This window comes from Citrus sinensis, chromosome 8 (genome assembly GCF_022201045.2).
Source record: "Citrus sinensis cultivar Valencia sweet orange chromosome 8, DVS_A1.0, whole genome shotgun sequence".
NCBI lineage: Eukaryota > Viridiplantae > Streptophyta > Magnoliopsida > Sapindales > Rutaceae > Citrus > Citrus sinensis.
The window spans coordinates 11321873-11342126 of record NC_068563.1 but is presented as its reverse complement, the minus strand read 5'-3'; the positions used below and the strand labels follow the sequence as shown (position 1 = coordinate 11342126).

At 33.8% G+C, this 20254-nt stretch overlaps 1 protein-coding gene and 2 non-coding genes across 3 annotated transcripts; 1 reads left to right on the top strand and 2 right to left on the bottom strand.

The window, feature by feature from the left end:
• Positions 1 to 6616: 6616 nt before the first annotated feature.
• Positions 6617 to 12263, top strand: LOC127899308 (uncharacterized). Its single transcript, XM_052432657.1, has 6 exons — positions 6617 to 6809; positions 7410 to 8822; positions 8880 to 9137; positions 10533 to 10669; positions 11283 to 11429; positions 12258 to 12263. Exons 1-6 carry the CDS (start codon positions 6617 to 6619, stop codon positions 12261 to 12263), a joined length of 2154 nt encoding a protein of 717 aa, XP_052288617.1.
• On the bottom strand, positions 7068 to 7176 carry LOC127899503 (small nucleolar RNA R71). Its single transcript, XR_008051380.1, has one exon. It is a non-coding gene; the product is annotated as a small nucleolar RNA R71 (small nucleolar RNA).
• Positions 12264 to 19755: 7492 nt separating the features above from the next.
• Positions 19756 to 19859, bottom strand: LOC127899518 (small nucleolar RNA R71). The gene has a single exon (XR_008051395.1). It is a non-coding gene; the product is annotated as a small nucleolar RNA R71 (small nucleolar RNA).
• Positions 19860 to 20254: the final 395 nt, after the last annotated feature.

Sequence of the window (20254 nt, the reverse complement as noted above, 5' to 3'; positions counted from 1 at the left end):
AAATTGAAGATGTGTTGGTGAAGGTGGATAAATTTATTTTTTCGGTGGATTTCATTGTGCTAGACTTTGAGGCAGACAAAGAAGTGCCAATCATTCTAAGAAGACCTTTCTTAGCCACGGGAAAGACTCTAATTGATGTTCAAAAAGGAGAATTAACCATGAGGGTGAATGACTAGCAAGTTACATTCAATGTGTTAGATGCCATGAAGAGTCCCGATGAGATTGAAGATTGTAATTTTATTAGTGTTGTGGACTTTGTTGTAGTAGAGAGATTACACAGCTGCTGCAGTAAAGAAGAAATCAATGCTGCAACAATTGAAGAACTTAATGATGAAGATCGTGGAGCAGCTAATATAGCATGTTCAGGGGAGAAGCAACCCTTCAAAATTGACGAGCAAATCTAGCAAAGGGAACTCACTCCAGACCAACAAGAATTCAAGGTTAATAGGCCAAGAGTGAAGCACTATATGGGAGATGATGTGAACAACCTAAGGAATAATCAGTTGTTGAAGGATCCAGGTTGAGGGAACAAGAAAGGTCAGGCTGAAAGACCTAAAATCAAGCGTTAATTGGGAGGCAACCCAATAAGGGAAGTTGTTTCAAGTTTTTATGGCATTGAATTTAGCTTTTAAATTATTTAATTTTTCTTTTTGTTCTTTTAAATGTGCATCTAATTTTTTATATCTTTATGTTACATTGCAGCAAGTAAAAAAAAATGTGGGCAAAAAGAGCATGAGGGAATTGCTGCAGCATCACTTACAACATGACATAACAAAAGATTCTCAAACAAAATAGGCATTCTTGCTTTTATAGCAGCAAATGGATTGATAAGATTTTATGATAAGGAGTGTTTGAGAAGTGGATCAAAGAAGAAGTGACCCTTTACAGCCTATGCTGTAGCAGTGCTTCCAGCAACAGGGGAGTACCCCCCTACCTGCTAGTTTATTTTACTTCTTTCTGCAAAACTTTTCTTTCATTTAGTTTTAATTTTCTGATTCATTCTACATGTCCTTTTATTTAGTGTATGCATGTCTGGTTTATGTGGTTTTGTTTTGTGTGCTTGTGAGGACACAACACCACTCAAGTTTGGGGGGGTTGTGTTTCTGAGTGCATGTGTTTATGTGTTTCTGAATGCATGTGTTTATGCTTGTGTTGTATGAAGCTCTGTTATCTAATATTTGTGTATGGATTTAAAAACCTAATGAAGATAAATTGAGTGTTATTCAGTATTTATGAGAAAGCCAAGTAGAGATAGTTATAGATGGAGGTTGACTTTCTGTCCTAACACTTAGACTTTGGTTGAGTTTTATGAGAATGTTGTAGCAGAGCCAGGAAAACCTAAAAAAAAAAGAGTAGAAAATTTCTTAAGTTTGGGGGAAAATTTTTGTTGGATCGTGTCTGTTATGAAATAAATTCTGCTCCAATAATTTAAGTTGCTGAGCAACCAGGGTGGAGTATGTACCCCATATGCAAACTTGAGTCCAAAGGCAACACGAGCTATGAGCAGTGCTGCAGCAATTATTAAAAAAAAATGGTGATAAAGAGGTCCGCTGCCTAGGATACTGAGTAACCTAGTCTGTTCATGAGCCCCATGTTCAGCCTTGAGTTAAAGGCGTCCAAAGGTATGACCTAGATATAACATCCTGGATGTATTACTGCAGCAACTCTGACATGTACTTTGAGTGAGTAATTGGGTGTCGTCATTACAAGTGATAGGCATTCACATGAAAGCTTAATGTTGCATTGAAAAGTTTAACAAAAAAAATTATTATTATTATTATTATTATTATTATTATTGTAGCACAATTTGAGTATATTTGTGATTTCTGCTCCTCCATATGTGAATATATTTGTGTTCTACCTTTAAATTATATGCAATGCTTGTGTAATGTTGTAGCACCTCTGGAATTTGATCAAAGTGGCACACACACACTCTGAGCAGAATGAGGCCTAAGTCTAAAATTTGAACTACTATGGCAATTTTGTATGATTAAGAGTGTGATCTGAGGGTGGAATAATCCTTGCAAATTTGATGATAGAGTAAAGTTATTTGTTGCATGATTGTGTGATTACAGAGTGAGTGTTGTTGTCATTACTTGAGGACAAGTAACGATTTAAGTTTGGGGGTGTGATAACTCTATGAAATGAGAGTTATTATGGCAATTCTAAACTGAAATCAAGATCACTTAGAGAGTAAATGATGTGTTTTTATTGCATTTTTGTTACATTTTGTATAAACATTCATTTTATTTTAGTCTTAATGAGTTTTGCTTAATTTAAAGTAATTTGTGCTTAAATTGTGTGCATAATTGTAGGTTTCCAGAAGCTTATAATTCATGGAAGGAATGATATGCAATAGGCTTGCAAAAATAAGGAAATAACATGGTTACAAAAGAGTTGAAACAAATCTGGAACAGTACAGTTGCTGTAGATATTGCTATAGCAACCATTGCTGTAGCAATCTTAGAACAATTCCGCGCGGGATACTTGTAGAATTGCGATCTGCAGTTTCCTAATTTGACTTATGCGCGCCTTAGGCTTCCGTTTACCCTAATTTTCAATTATAAAAGAAGCACGCATCATAAAGATTAGGGAGAGCCGTCACCCAAGGAGAAAAACACAAAGAAACAAAAGAAAAACAAGATTCAAGAGAGAGATTAAGGGCTGCACAAAAGGAGAATTTGCAGAAATTAATTGGAGCTCAATCCTTCTTATTCTTCTCTGTTTTCTCGTTTTTTATTTATTTATGGGGATGTGTTTCATGACTGAAACTTTGTTCTTTATTTTTCTTTTACAAACCATGAACTAAATTTATTTGTGGTTGAGTGATAAACAATCTTGATGGTTTATTGACTGAATATTTGTGTTGCTGCATGTTTACTGTACCAGTTTGTTTTGATAGTATTTATTTTTATTCATTATTTTGGTTGATCACCCATTTAATGATACAAGTTAGGAGAGAGCCGAAAAAGGGCCTATCTTAGTGGAACATATCAGAACAATACTTGATCTTAAATTGAGTTTCCCGGATTGAGTTTTACTTGAGTCTCAAAAGGGCCATGCTTGATTTAAGATTAATGATGAACTAGACATAAGGATTCACCTTGTAAGGTAAATAGAACCTAAGTGTGTAATGTTATATCTTATGTTGGCATAACAACTTATCACTGTTAGGTTGCATATAGATATAAGATATCCAACATGCGACGGCTGAGGATGCATAAGGATTCTGCCCAGTGCTGTAGCAAATACTGTAGCAACCGAGCCAACTATTAGAAAATAGTCAAGACCATTAGGAGAGTTTATTCATTCAACTACTATATATTCCCATTAGTTTTATCCTTCAGCTTGATGTGATAGTTTACTTTGTTGCATTTATTTATTGTGTTTTTATTTTAATTAGTAAATTAGTTTCATCAATTGTTTATCTTAATTTAAACACAAAATCTGCACTGTTAAGATTGTTGTAGCAAATCTGATAACATCAATCCCTGTGAAGATGATCTTGAATACTCATCACTTTATTACTTGTTGTGTACACTTGCACATTGACACCAATAGCATTAGTATTTTTACACCAACAGTAGCCAGGGTACGAGGCGTGCAAAGCGTACCCACGAAGATCTCCGTGAGAAGTTAAACGCCAAAGGGCTTCTCAAATGGCGGCGACGTCATCGGGTACCCCTCGAACTTGTGGAAAAAATGGAGAACCAGGAAGCCCAAGTGAAGCTCCTCTCCGAGAAGCAAAACATCACAGCTGCTCCAACGCCAATGACCTACCAATCGCCATTCACTATGGAGATTCGGACGGCAGCTCTCCTTGAGGCATTCGCCATGCCTCAGATACCCCAATACTCGGGTACCACTGATCCTTCGTAGCATGCTGAGCTATACCGCGACCAAATGCTAATCAAGGGTGTAGATGAGAGTGCCATGTGTAGGATGTTTACACACACAGTCACGGGCCTCGTGAAGTCATGGTTTCGCTATTTAAAAGCGGGTAGCATATCTTCCCTACACCAATTGTTGTCCGAATTTACTAAAGAGTTTTCCTACGCTTCCACTCAAGATAGGGTAGCCTCCAAACTTGCCTTTATCAAGCAAGGGAAAGCCGAGCCTTTGGCGGAGTATGGGAGTCGTTTCCACCAAGAGGTGCTGCGAACCGGAGCATTTGGAAACCAATACACATTGGTCCATTTTGAGAAAAATTTATGGTTGGGCAAGTTGATTAGTATTAAAAATTGTTTAATTATCAAGCGATAATATATTATTTTATAATTTATATTTGTGTTTATGTAATATATTATGAATTATGAATTATGTTTTAAATATATTTAATTTTGTGTATTTTTATGTGTTTATTAGGAAAAATATTAATTTCACGTACTTCGAGGCTCCAAACAAATAAACGGAGGTCAAATTTGGATTCCGGAGGTCCGAAAACCTTAAGATCAGTCAAGATCGGCTTAAAATTGGGCTCGTGTAAAAATAATTGACTTTTCCTGTTGACCGAGCACTGATTGGATGATGAAATGAGCTTACAATAGATATGAGTGCATGGGATAGCTGGCAATCTTGACCAAATCTCAACTGTTCATGATTCAATGGCCATGATTGTGCCACGTGGCAATGGTTGGTGAAGCAAGTTGGAGGATCCGAATCTTTGTATTCGGGTCGACCCGATCCACCCATTAACCCGCCAAATCTCAACCGTTCTTTGGGCAAATCGGACGAGTCAAATGATGCCATGTGTGATGTTGACTTTTGAAGTTTGACAGCCATTGGATCTTGATCTAAGGGTTGTGAGGAGCACATGCATGAAGCCTATGATGAACCGTAAAGCACTGGATTATGAATTTATTTTTCTATAAATAGAGCCTCATTTTTATGTTTTAATCATCTCTCTACAACTCTCTTCTTCTCAAATTCTCTCAATCTCCTTGTAATCTTGATTTCCAGGTGTGTTTTTAATATTTTGTATAATTATTTTCATTAATAAAATTAGTTTTATTTCCAATTTTAGTTGTTTTTATTTCTTTTAATTATAAGTAATTCAATTTTACTACTTCTTTTTATTTTAATTATGTTTAACTAAATAATATTAGTTAGGGGAAGGTGAAACTCTTAGGAAATAAATATGATTTAATCAAATTCTAATTTTAATTTTATAAATGAAATTATTTTCTATTTAATTTTATACATGTTTTATATTTTGAAATTTTGATTTATTGTAGACAAACAAATGAATTTGGCACAATAAATTCTTAAGAACTTAATATAAGGCATGGTGAAATGGTATTTTGACTTATTGTAGACAAATTAAATTTTGGCACAATAAATACTTAATCCATCATAAAATTAAAAGGAAAATAATAATAATTTGTATAATTAATCTTTTGGGTAATAAATCTAAAAAATTGGCAAAAAGAATTTATTAAGTTTTATTTATTTCTAAGAGTGGATCCATAACTCTAACTAGTTCAATTCCATAGTTTCATTTAAATTAAGTTGTTTATATTTAAGTTTTAATTTTAATTTTTAGATAAAGTAAAATAAACTAATTAAATATTTTCTTTGTGGATCGACCTCAGACTCACCGAGTTATAATACAACAAGACACTCTTATACTTGGGAGTTAAAATTTACTTTTAAGTTGTGTCAAGTTTTTGGCGCCGTTGCCGGGGAAAAGTTTTTTTTTTATTTGGTTTGTTTTTCCATTGTTTATTTTTCTCTTATATGTAAAATTTCGTTTGCCCCCTTTTCTTTTTCTTAAATTCTCTTGTGTTCCCATATTTTTCATATTTCTCGTTTCACCCCAACACTTCTCGTTTCTAGCCAAATCTTCTGGTAATTACACTTTGACCCCAACATCTTTCAGTCGTTTCATCTTCATCCCAAATTGCTATTCTAAACTTCTAAAAATTACAGTTTGACCATAAAATTAAAAATAATTTGTAATAAAATCCCTAGACAAAATTCCTCAAAATAATCAAGACTTGGACATATTTGGACATACTTTGGACATATTTTGGACATACTTTGAACATATTTGGACATATTCTGTACTTAATTTGGACCAAACTAACTTTAACTACTAACTCTAATTACTAACTCTTAACTTACTAACTGCTAACTCCTAACTTTTATTTAATTTCAGTTATTTAATTTTCTGCATTTATTTTATTTCGTATTTATTTATTTTTGCTTTATTGGTGGGTTTAACCACCAAACTAACTACTAACTCTTAACTTTTATTTTCAGTTATTTAATTTTCAGAATTTATTTAATTTTGTATTTTTTTTATTGGTGGGTTCAACCACCATTTGTTTTTCTTTTTTTTTTCTTTTGCATTTATTTTTTTACTTAATTTATTGTTAATTGGTGGGTTCAACCACCATTTTTTTTAATTTTGTATTTATTTTTTTTACTTTATTGGTGGGTTCAACCAACAAAATTGTTATTTAATTTTCTTTTGTACACTTATATTATTTGTTTTTTTTAATTTTGTTATCAATTTGTGTAAATATTATCTTTATAACATAACCATTGCATGAAACGTTGGTCTCGATCTTCAAGTGGCAGGTTAATACGTAGATCTCAATCTCCACCACCAATCATGGATGAGAATGAAGGCGAAAACGTTTTGGGCGAACTTAATCCTCAAATTGATCAGGGAGACAACCAATCTCAACATGGGCATGATCAGAATCAACCAAGAACTCTGAGAGACTACATGAATCCAACCAGAACCGGAGCACCGTCGTGTATAGTATTTCCTCCAGAAGTATCTCGATTCAACTTTAAACCAGGTATTATCCAACTTTTACCAACATTTCATGGTTTAGAATCTGAGAATCCGTACTTGCATCTAAGAGATTTTGAGGAAGTTTGTAATACATACACGGACCAAAATTGTGGCATGAACATAATTAGATTAAAGCTTTTTCCTTTTTCATTAAAAGATAAAGCTAAAACTTGGCTACAAAACCTTAGATCTGGATCAGTAAGAACTTGGAATAACATGCAAGCACAGTTTTTGAAAAAATTCTTTCCACCTCATAGAACAAATTCTTTTAAAAGGCAAATCACTTCTTTCACTCAAAAAAATGAAGAAACATTATACCAATGTTGGGATAGGTTTAAAGAATTGCTTAACATATGTCCACATCATGGTTTTGAAACTTGGCAATTGGTCACTTACTTCTACAAGGGCTTAATACCCCAAAGTAGACAGGTCGTTGAAATGATGTGTAATAGTGAATTTAGGGATAAAAATCCTGAAGATGCACTAGATTACCTTGACCAATTAGCTGAAAATGCACAACATTGGGATACTGTTGGAACTTTTGAATTGAAAAATAAGCAACAATCATCTCCATCTAGTGGAGGAATCCATAACCTTAGGGAAGATCATGATTTACAAGCAAAATTTCCATCCCTAGTTAGGAAAGTTGAAGCTTTGGAGCATAAAAAGAGTGATCAAGTAAAATCTGTTCAAGAAATTGCATGTAACATATGTAATTCGAATGATCATTTCACTCAAGAGTGTCCCACTTTGCCTGCACTTAAAGAATGTCTAAATGATCAAGCAAATGTGATTAACACTTTCAATAAACCAAACCCATATTCACAGACTTATAATCCTGGTTGGAGAAATCATCCAAATTTCAGTTGGAGGAATAATAATAATGCAAAATCTTCACAAGCACCACCTCCACAAAATTTTCAAAATCCTCAGCCTTATGCACCATATGTTCCACCACCCTGGAAAAATCTAGAAGACACAATGCATTCATTCATCAGAAAGCAAGATGTTATTAACAATCAAAATGCACAAACTTTTTCTGATTTGAAAGATACTCTTGCTAAAATTGCTTCTGCACTCACCATTCAAGAAAAAGGAAAATTTACAGCCCAACCACAACCAAATCCTAAAATTCAACAAAATCCACCCACAGACCAAGTCAAGTCAGTTATAACTCTTCGTAGTGGTAAGGTTGTTGATAGACCTATGCCTGAACCTTATGAAAATGATGAAAATTCAAAGGGTAAGGAAGGACTAAATGAACTTACACCTAGTGAAGAAATAACTAGTGTTCCACCTGAACCACCATTTCCGCATGCATTGAATAAACCAAAGAAATCAAACCACTCTTCTGAAATTTATGAAATCTTTAAGCAAGTGAAAGTTAACATTCCTCTATTAGATGCAATCAAGCAGGTTCCTTCATATGCCAAATTTTTAAAGGACTTGTGCACTGTTAAAAGGAAATTGAAGGTAAGAAAGAGTGCTTTCATGGCCGAACAGGTAAGTACAATTCTGTCTACTAATAATAAGTTGAAATATAAAGATCCTGGTTGTCCTACCATTTCTTGTATTATTGGTAGCCACAGAATTGAGCATGCTTTACTAGATCTTGGTGCTATTGTTAATTTGCTTCCATATTCAGTTTATCTTCAACTTAATCTTGGTGAGTTAAAATCAACTTCAACTACACTTTTGCTTGCCGATAGATCAGTTAAAGTACCAAAAGGAATAGTGGAGGAAGTTTTAGTACAAGTTGATAAATTCATTTATCCTGTGGATTTTATTGTCTTGGAAACTGAACCTGTTGTGAATAATTACAAACCAATTCCTGTAATTTTAGGTCGACCATTTTTAGCAACTGCTAATGCTTTGATTAATTGTAGGAATGGTTTAATGAATTTATCCTTTGGAAATATGACTTTGGAATTGAATGTTTTCAACATGTGCAGGCAACCTAATGAAGAAAATGAGATTGAAGATGATATTGATGAACAAAAGGAATTGTTTGAATCTTGTATCGAGGAAAATATTCAACAAGGGGATTTTTCTGAACTTTCTAATGTTTGTTTAGTTAATTCAATTGAGTCAAATAAGCAACTTGAACTTGATATTTCTAATATAAATTCGTTGCTTGATTTTGTACAGACTTCACAAAATTATGATGACGAGCCAAAATTTGAGGAGTTTGGAAGTATTGAAAAGACAGAACAACAAGAAGCACCTAAAATGGAATTGAAACTTTTGCCTGAAGGATTGAAGTATGCTTTTCTTGGAGAAGAACAAACTTATCCTGTTGTGATTTCTTCTACTTTAACAAGCGACCAAGAAGGTAAGTTACTTACTGTTCCTAAAAAGCATAAAAATGCAATAGGTTGGACTTTAAAGGATATTAAAGGAATTAATCCCTTAATCTGCACGCACTGAATTAATTTGGAAGAAAATGCTAAAACATGTCAACAACCTCAAAGAAGATTAAACCCACACATGAAAGAGGTAGTCAAAACAGAAGTCCTTAAATTACTTGATGTGGGAATTATCTACCCTATTTCTGATAGTAAGTGGGTAAGTTCTACACAAGTAGTGCCTAAAAAATATGGAATCACTGTTGTTAAAAATGAAAAAGGAGAATTAATTCCAACACGAATTACATATAGTTGGCGCATGTGCATTGATTATAGAAAATTAAATGAAGCCACTAGAAAAGATCATTTTCCATTACTATTCCTTGACCAAATCTTAGAAAGAGTAGCAGGACATCCCTACTACTGTTTTTTATATGGATATTCGGGCTATTATCAGATTCCTATAGCACTTGAGGACCAAGAAAAGACCACATTTACATGTCCATTTGGAACATTTGCATTTAAAAGAATGTCATTCGGGCTTTGTAATGCTCCTGCAACATTTCAAAGATGTATGTTAAGCATTTTTTGTGATATGGTTGAACATTGTTTAGAGGTCTTTATGGATTATTTGACTGTGTTTGGGAATTCTTTTGATGATTGCCTTGATAATTTGGAGAAAGTTTTAAAAAGATGTGTTGAAAAAGAACTCGTGTCGAATTGGGAAAAATGTCACTACATGGTTACTTCTGGAATTTTTTTGGGTCATGTTGTTTCTATTAAAGGAATTGAAGTTGACAAAGCAAAAATCGAAGTCATATCTAAATTGCCACAACCAAAAACAGTTAGAGATGTGCGATCCTTTTTAGGACATGCAGGATTTTATAGGAAGTTTATAAAAAACTTTAGTGCCATATCTAAACCACTTTGTAACCTCTTATTAAAAGATGCATCGTTTAAATGGAATGATGATTGCCAAAAATCTTTTGAAAAAATAATTTGTCTTTTAACATCTGCACCTATTATGCAATCTCCTGATTGGTCTTTGCCATTTGAATTAATGTGTGATGCAAGTGATTTTGATGTTGGTGTTGTTTTAGGACAAAGAATGGATGGTAAGCCTTTTGTGATTTATTATGCAAGTAAGACTTTGAATAGTGCTCAAATGAATTATTCTACAACTGAAAAAGAATTACAAGAATTTGACCTTACCATCAAAGATAAAAAGGGTGCTGAAAATGTTGTTGTTGGTCATCTATCAAGACTCACATCCGAATTCTGCAATGATATACCACCCATAAATGATTCTTTCCCTGATGAATTTTTATTTTCTGTTACTTCAATGCCATGGTATGCTAATATTGTTAATTTTCTTGTTACAGGTAAAATGCCTTTGCAATGGAATGCTCAAGAGAAGAAGAAATTTTTTGTTGAAGTAAAGAAATTTTATTGGGATAACCCTTATTTGTTCAAATATTGCCAAGATCAAATTTTTCGGCGATGTATTCCTGATAATGAGGTACGTAGTGTCATTAATTTTTGTCATTCTGAAACATGTGGTGGTCACTTTTCTTCAAGAAAAACTACTGCTAAAATTTTACAGTGTAGATTTTATTGGCCTACCATGTTTAAAGACACATATGAATTTTGCAAAAATTGTGAAAAATGTCAAAATTTGGGATCAATTACAAAAAGAAACATGATGCCCTTAAATCCCATACTTGAAATTGAAATATTTGACTGTTGGGGAATTGATTTCATGGGTCCATTTCCATCATCTTTTGGATTTGTGTATATATTAGTTGCAGTTGATTATGTCTCAAAATGGATTGAAGCAATTTCTTGTCGAAATAATGATAGTAAAACTGTGATTAAATTTTTAAGAGAAAACATTTTAAGTCGATTTGGAATCCCTCGAGCCATTATCAGTGATGGAGGTAAGCATTTTTCTAATAAGTCATTTGAGTCTTTAATGAAAAAATATGGAATTACACATAAAATTGCTACCCTTTATCATCCTCAAACAAATGGTCAAGTTGAATTAGCAAATAGGGAGATAAAACAAATTTTGGAAAAAAACGGTTAACCCAAACCGAAAAGATTGGTCTCTTAGACTTAATGATGCACTTTGCGTTTACCGTACTGCATTTAAAACATCATTAGGAATGTCACCCTATCGGTTAGTTTATGGTAAACCTTGTCATTTACCTGTTGAACTTGAACATAAATCACTTTGGGCTATTAAAGCTTTTAATTCAAATTTGGATAATGCTGGTAATGTGCAAAAATTGCAATTGAATGAACTTGAGGAATTAAGGAATGATGCATATGAAAATTCAAGAATTATTAAGGCAAGAACAAAAGCATTTCATGATAAAAGAATTTTTCAAAAAACATTTGAGATTGGTCAAAAAGTGTTGCTTTATAATTCTCATCTTCATTTATTTCCAGGAAAGTTAAAGTCAAAATGGAGTGGCCCATTTGTTGTAAAAAATGTATATTTATATGGGGCCATAGAAATTGAGAATCCAAAAAACGGTGTCACATTTAAAGTTAATGGTTAAAGATTAAAACCATATCTGGAACATCATCCACGTGACGAGGACACCGAAATTAATTTGGATGACCCACCAGTTCTTGATTAAGTCTTTAATGATTTTTTTTTGTTTTACTATTATTTTACCGTTTCATTGTTTGATTTTTTTAGATTGATGCACTGTACATAGTTTTTTTTTTAACATTGTTTTTCTTGTGTAAGCGTGTTTGTTTGACAGTTGTACATTCTCTCATCAATTTTCATTTTACATCATGAGCACCTCAATGAGAAAATACATGTTCGCACATCTTAAAAGATTTCGGGGTATAAAATTTCACTTAAGAGGCCTAATACAAAGCTGTAAATCACATCCACTTTGGGATCTGCAACCACCAGACTTCGTGTCCTATGTTGAGGATCTAGAGGGACAACTCAGAACAGTAGAGAGTGGCATATATGAATTTCAAATGGAGCTTGAGGTTAACTCAATGAGAGGACGAATGTAAGTTCATTTTCCTTTTATATTGTGTGCTTCTTTTTGCTCGCTTTCACGCTTGATTTGATTTTGCAGATTTGATTTTGGTGTGTTTTGATTTATTTTCCCATATAAATGGCGGATAACGGTACTCCGTGACTTCTTAAGTCGGTATCTTCAGTTTCCCACAATAACTGAAACCCCAAAATCAAACATGGAAGAAATACAACATAAACTCCATAAGCATTTTCCCTCTCTCCCTCAGAATGCCCTTAGGAAAATTTACAAAGCTCGTTGTGAACGACTGCGTTTGTTAATGATTAATGGCATTCCTTCTGACATTCGTTGGTTAATTGAAGCAAAGGTCCGATTGGCAGGTGAGTTTTCTGATCCATTTGTTTCTTACATGCCTGGTTTTGGTAAAAGTACGTTTGCTAAGAAAAGGAGAACTAAACGACTTGGCTCAAAATGTCATAACTGTGTAAGACTTGGTTACAAACGACCAGATTGTAAATCTTTAGGAATGGTTTCTAATACTCGTGAAGATAAAATTAAATTCGTTAAAGATGGCATGAGTAAAGAATCGTTGGATGATATCTTACGATCTCTTGAGACGCATCAAAGCGGATTTGTGCAGCGTGAGATTTACAATTTGTGGATACTATTCCAAAAACAAAGTGCACAGTTTAGTCTTGGGAATCTGACTCAAAAAGACCATGTTTGCCAGTTTATAAGAAAACTGGATGGGAAGCCGATCCTCGACCCATAGAGGGCGTTCAAGCCGTTACTGAACGTAAAACCAGAGGAAGATGTGAGCCACAATCACAACTACCAGTAAATATCCTTTCACTTCGCTGTTATTTTACTTTACTATTATTTTATCATTTGCATTATTGCATTTAGCGATGTGATTTTGTATTTAATAAATATTTGGTTTCTTTTATTGTTTGCTTTTTCTAATCATTACTTTTTTTTTTTACTATTTGTTTTTGAATTATTGAGCCACGAGCTTTCCTCGTCATTTGACAAATATGTCAACCCATTTACAGCTGTTTCTTATTATTTATGTCACCAAGATCTTTAAATATGAGCTCGTTTTTCAAACACTCACAACTTGTTTTTGAAAAATTAGTCCAATGGCAGCATTTTCGAGTAAACAATTCAAAAATATTTGTGTGCTTTTTGGGTTTCACTATGGAAAGTACAAAGAGTTCGTTCAGGCAGCTGTAGATCTTGGTCGTGTCATAGCAGAGAGGAAACTGCATCTTGTATATGGAGGAGGTGAATGGGGGTTATCAAGACTTGTCTCAGAAGCTGTTTTTACCAGAGGAAGCCAAGTACTCGGCATTATCCCAAAACCCATGAAACCGCTAGTGTGCATGTCTGGCCCACCAATTGGAGAAGAATTAGTGGTATCAAGTATGCAAGAGAGAATATCTGAAATGATGAATCATGCTGATGCTTTTATTTTTTTGCCAGGAGATCTTGCAACTTTTGAGGCACTAATTACATTTGCATCTTGGGCCCACTTGAACATTCATCAAAAACCCATCGGTTTGTTAAATGTTAATAATTTTTATGACGGCTTGCTAACTTTTATTAACCATGCAATAAAAATCATTTTGTTCCACATTATGTAAAAAAACTCTTTATCTCTGCTTCTACTGCTAATGAGTTACTTGATCTTTTAGAAGCTTATACCTCAGAGCCAGATCCACAGACTGTTGCACTGAATTTGTCGACTAATGATGGTAACGGTAACAGTAGCAGTAATAAGAAGTGCGATTTAGATTTAACTCTCCGTTTGTAAATATTTTCTGTTGTAGTGTTCATGTGATGTCTTCTACACTCTTTCTCTTTCCTTTTAAAACATTGAGGACAATGTCTTTTTCAGGTTGGGGGGAGGGAATAGTTGATAATTGTGGAATGTCTTAGTCCTGGTTATGTGTTTACAAAAAACAAAAAAAAACAAAAAAACAAAAACAAAAACAAATTTTTTTTTCTGTAAAGACTAACTTAGGAAAAATTTGAGTCGAAGATGACAGGATATAGAGAATGTAGTCTTTCTAGAAACGCATCTTCTTAATCTTAAGGGTGTTGTTAAAAAAAAATGACTTTTTCTTCATCTTTGTTATCTGCTTTTAAGCTTCTGCATCAAGTTCAGGTGAGATCTCCTCTTCTTCTTCTTTTATTATTCTCTTTTATTTTTATTTATTTATTTTTTCTTTTTGCATATCTGTAAAATTATAAAATGTTAAGATAATATTTAGATTAGGTTGTGGGGTGGGGATAATTCACGTATGTTTTAAATATGTGTGTTGTTTTTCTCTTTTCTCTTTTCTCTTTTCTTTTCTTTGTTAAAAAAAAACCAAAAAAAAAACAAAAAAACAAAAAAAATTGTTTTTTTTTCTAGGATGGCCGTGTAAAGAGTCACGACTTTTGAGACGCATCCTAATAGTCTTGTTGTATTATATTTTGATTTTGAGATTCATAGTAAGTTGTTTTTGTTCCATTTTCTTTGAATTACTCAAATTTGTGAACTCTCCACTTGGTTATTAAGTTATTTAATTGTTTACTCATTTAACAGGTATTATTGAATCATTCTTCACACACACACTATGACACATACTAATGGATTGTAAGTTAAAGTTTTACAGCATTTAGTTCTTTTGATTTATTAGGAATAGTATCTAAGGTAGTAGAAAGTGTATATTTCTAAAAAAAAAATTCAAAAAAAAGAAGAAAAAATGTTTTTAATTTTGTTATATCTAGAAACCCGAGTAATTAAGTCTGTAGGGGTGTTTCAACACCTAGTGCCCTAAGGTCAACTGGTCTGGGAGTCACTGGCCTAACGCTCACTACATGGGTAATAGATATATTGTTTGTTTATTAGAAACTCGAGTAATTAAGTCCGTAGGGGTGTTTTAACACCTAGTGCCCTAAGACCAACTGGTCTGGGAGTCATTGACCTAAAACTTGCTACACGGGTTAGAAATGTAATATTTAAAAAAAAATATGTGTGAATAATCTATTGCCTAAAGATATAATTTCTAATGAATTTTGGAACGAAAATGTTGTTTTTCTTTTAATGAAGCCCCATAAATATTGTGTTAATTACTTGAGCACAAAAGAAGGTTTGATGATATTTTGGATAAAGAGTGAACATCAATGTGGTAAAGGAATTTGGGAGAGTTCATTTATTTGGTAATTTAGAGGATAGATGAACAACTATTAACTTGCATGTGAATTTTATAAATCTTAATTTAATATAACGCTTTAATTGCTAGAGGGCTAGCAATAAGCTAGTTGGGGGGTGTGATTAGTATTAAAAATTGTTTAATTATCAAGCGATAATATGTTATTTTATGCTTATGTTATAATTTATATTTGTGTTTATGTAATATATTATGAATTATTAATTATGTTTTAAATATATTTAATTTTGTATATTTTTATGTGTTTATTAGGAAAAATATTAATTTCACGTACTTCGAGGCTCCAAACAGATAAACGGAGGTCAAATTTGGATTCCGGAGGTCCGAAAACCCTAAGATCAGTCAAGATCGGCTTAAAATTGGGCTTGTGTAAAAAAAATTGACTTTTCCTATTGACCGAGCACTGATTGGATGATGAAATGAGCTTACAATAGATATGAGTGCATGGGATAGCTGGCAATCTTGACCAAATCTCAATCGTTCATGATTCAATGGCCATGATTGTGCCACGTGGCAATGGTTGGTGAAGCAAGTTGGAGGATCCGAATCTTTGTATTCGGGTCGACCCGATCCACCCATTAACCCGCCAAATCTCAACCGTTCTTTGGGCAAATCGGACGAGTCAAATGATGCCATGTGTAATGTTGACTTTTGAAGTTTGACAGCCATTGGATCTTGATCTAAGGGTTGTGAGGAGCACATGCATGAAGCCTATGATGAACCGCAAAGCACTGGATTATGAATTTATTTTTCTATAAATAGAGCCTCATTTTTATGTTTTAATCATCTCTCTACAATTCTCTTCTTCTCAAATTCTCTCCATCTCCTTGTAATCTTGATTTCCAGGTGTGTTTTTAATATTTTGTATAATTATTTTCATTAATAAAATTAGTTTTATTTCCAATTTTAGTTGTTTTTATTTCTTTTAATTATAAGTGATTCAATTTTACTACTTCTTTTTATTTTAATTATGTTTAACTAAATAATATTAGTTAGGGGAAGGTGAAACTCTTAGGAAATAAATATGATTTAATCAAATTCTATTTTTAATTTTATATATGAAATTATTTTCTATTTAATTTTATACATGTTTTATATTTTGAAATTTTGATTTATTGTAGACAAACAAATGAATTTGGCACAATAAATTCTTAAGAACTTAATATAAGGCATGGTGAAATGGTATTTTGACTTATTGTAGACAAATTAAATTTTGGCACAATAAATACTTAATCCATCATAAAATTAAAGGGAAAAGAATAATAATTTGTATAATTAATCTTTTGGGTAATAAATCTAAAAAATTGGCAAAAAGAATTTATTAAGTTTTATTTATTTCTAAGAGTGGATCCATAACCCTAACTAGTTCAATTCCATAGTTTCATTTTAATTAAGTTGTTTATATTTAAGTTTTAATTTTAATTTTTAGATAAAGTAAAATAAACTAATTAAATCTTTTCTCTGTGGATCGACCTCGGACTCACCGAGTTATAATACAACAAGACATTCTTATACTTGGGAGTTAAAATTTACTTTTAAGTTGTGTCACAAGTTATGGCATTCTTTTCAAAAGAAGCGCCCACTTTCATATGGGAAAGCCCGTTCCCGAGCGTTGCTGCAAGTGAAGATGGTCGAGAAATGCCAATTGAAGCGCCAAGAAGATAAGGCCGATGTTACAAAGAACAATGAGAAGCCCAAGAGGATGGAGGCTCCAATACCGCGGGTACCCCGAGCACGGAGCCCTCCACGGGCTGCCCCGCGGGGACGAGGGTATAATGTTCAAGGTACCTCAAGGGTACCCCAACCTCCAAGATCGCCACCACCGGATCAGCGAGAGCCACCACCGAGGCCTCGGTACGAATCTTACCATCCACTGAATCGATCTCAAGAGCAGATCTTCTACCATATTCGGGATAGTGGCCCCCTCCGTCCTCCTAAGCCAATGAAGAAGTACCCCAACATGAAGCGTAGCCTGAAGTATTGTGAGTTCCATGAGGACTTCGGTCACAGCACAACCGAGTGTTTTACGTTGCGAGAGGAAATTGAATCTTTGATTCTTAGCGGGTACCTTAAAGAATTTATTGCTGGCATGAGAGAAGCTCAGAAATCTGTGGAGCAGGACAAGGGCAAGCGGGTAGCTTATGGCAGTCTTGAACGAGAGGTATGTTGAGTGTTAGAAAATACATATTTATAAAGGAGAAAACCGTCATTTTACATTTCAAGTCTTACTAACAACCCTTACTTTTATGTATTTAATATTCTTGTGATTTAATTACGTGTGTTTTATTTTAATTAAGTAATTTATGTATTTTAGGGGCATTATAGTCATTTCACAATAAGAGAGAGATCAGACGGCAAAACAGACATCACTTTTGAACTCAGGATGGTCAAAAACCTTAGGAGGAGCATAAAAGGAAAAATAGTACTATTCACATGTACGGTACTATTCACGGGTACGGTACTGTTCACGACACTGTTCACATAGACGGATCGATGACGTGACATTGACCGATGACGTGGCATTGACTGATGAGGTGTCACGATCCTGTTGGACAAAAATTCTTATATACTGTTGATGGTGACGTGACAGCATATTAGTGGACGAAAAATCTCGCGTACGGTGCATGCATTACACAGGATTATTTTCAACCAAACCGCGTTACTGTTCATCCGGGTCAAACCGTGTTACTGTTCATCTATGTGGTCAAACCGTGGACTGTTGACTGATGACGTGGCGCAATCCTGAGCGTCCAAACTGTTTTTAATCCGATGGCCATGATTTACTCCATGTATCTATAAAAAGGGGGCCTCTCCCCCCTAATTTGATAGCTCTGAATCCATTTTTGGGATCCATTTTTTGTAATTCTCTCTCCATCTTGTATTTTCTTCGTATTTTAACAAATTCCCTTTTTGCCCCTAGTTCAATTATGAGTGGCTAATTTTCTTTCAAGCTTGGGTTGAAGGTGAAGTCTCAACATGTGTCATGGGCTTTATTTGGTAAATTTATTTTCTCTTCCCCTCTAGTTTTTGTGGATGTTTTGACTTCTCGTCGACAAATAATACTAATCTTGTCTAGTACCGCCTTGGTTTCACCGGCCCTCTAGTATAAGGTTATTATTATTTGGCACGATAAGCCCTTAGCACCATATTGATTAGAGCGTGGTTCATGAGGTGTGGATTCCCCCCTCATGATTTAATTGGCATTAATACGGATTATTTAGCCCATGATGCATGTTGATACGGATCCAGATACCCAAGTACGTCAATTTAATAGATTTTCTCTTCAATTTATTCTCTCCATTGCAATTCCAATTTTAGAATTTATTCTCGCCATTTTAATTTAAGTCTTAGCATATTCCAAATCATTTCCACCATAAATCCAACCACTCATTTACAAAATTAATTCTACACATAATTAAAATCCATCTCCTCGTGGGATCGACAGTCGTCACCATTGATCTATACTACAATAGATTCGTGCGCTTGCGAGTACATTAAAATTTGCACAACAAGTTTTTGGCGCCGTTGCCGGGGAGGTAAGTAATTTTAATTCATAGAATTAATTTTTGTGAATAATTTCTTTTAATTGTTTTCTTGTAATTTTTTTATTAAAAAAAGAAAAAAGAAAAAAAGAGTGAATTTACATTTTGAGCTAAGAATTTTATTTATTTATTTTCTCTCTTCTTTAAAATTCTGTAATTTAATTTTGAATTTATTTTTCTTTGTAATTTTTTTATCTTATTAATTTATTTTTATTTAATTTATTTCACGTATTTGTTTTTGTGTATTTTTATAGTAAGGTTGTAATAGCACAATAAAGTTAGTATCGTAATTTCTCCCTCTTCTTTATTTTTATTTGTTTTGTTCCCATCTTTATTTTTATTTTATTTGTTTTGCATGCATGGTCGTAGGTCATTATTACCCAATCTTGAACCTATAGACCTTGAATTAGAAAAAACACTTTGCACACAAAAGCACATTAAAAATAAATTTGGAATGGATTTACAAGCACCACAAGAGAGGCCATTTAAGGACTATTTTAGTCCCTTAGCTAATTTGAGCACATCATGCATAAGATACCCAAATGTAGCTGCTAGGAGTTTTGAATTAAAACCCAGTGTGCTAAATTGTCTCCCAACATTTTATGGCCTAGAAAATGAGGACCCATATAATCATCTGAATGATTTTCATGCAATTTGTCAAACTTTTAAATATGAAAATTTTTCAGATGATGATGTTAAACTCAGATTATTCCCATTTTCTTTAAAGGATAGAGCTCGTTCATGGTTAAATACTTTGCCTGCTAATAGCATCACATCATGGGAACAAATGTTACAAAATTTTTGAATAAATATTTCCCAGTGCATAAAACCAATGCTATTCGCAGGGAAATTTCAGAGTTTACACAGAGAGAAGACGAGCAGTTTTTCGAAACGTGGGAGCGATTCAATGGGCTACTCTTGAAGTGTCCACATCATGGGTACGAGAAATGGCACCAATGCCAATACTTTTTGGAGGGATTATTGCCGAATGTGCAGGAATGGCTAATGGCAACAAGTGGAGGAGAGCTAATGTCAAAAAGTGCATCAGAGATTTGGGAATTCTTCCAGCGACAAGCGGATAATTCCCAACAACGGAGTCGATCACTCAGGAATACTAGAAGGATTAAGGGAGTAAATGAGGTTCACATTGGCGAGTCAAGTTCAGAAATTAAAGAAGTCAAAGCGATAATTGAAGGTCTCTCTCGACAAATAGCATCGTTATCGACTGCTAAATCAACAGAGCCACATGACCATGACTCATACTCAGATCAAGTCAATGCCATAGGTGTAATGAGAAAACCATCGAATTACAACCCATACTCCAACACATATAACC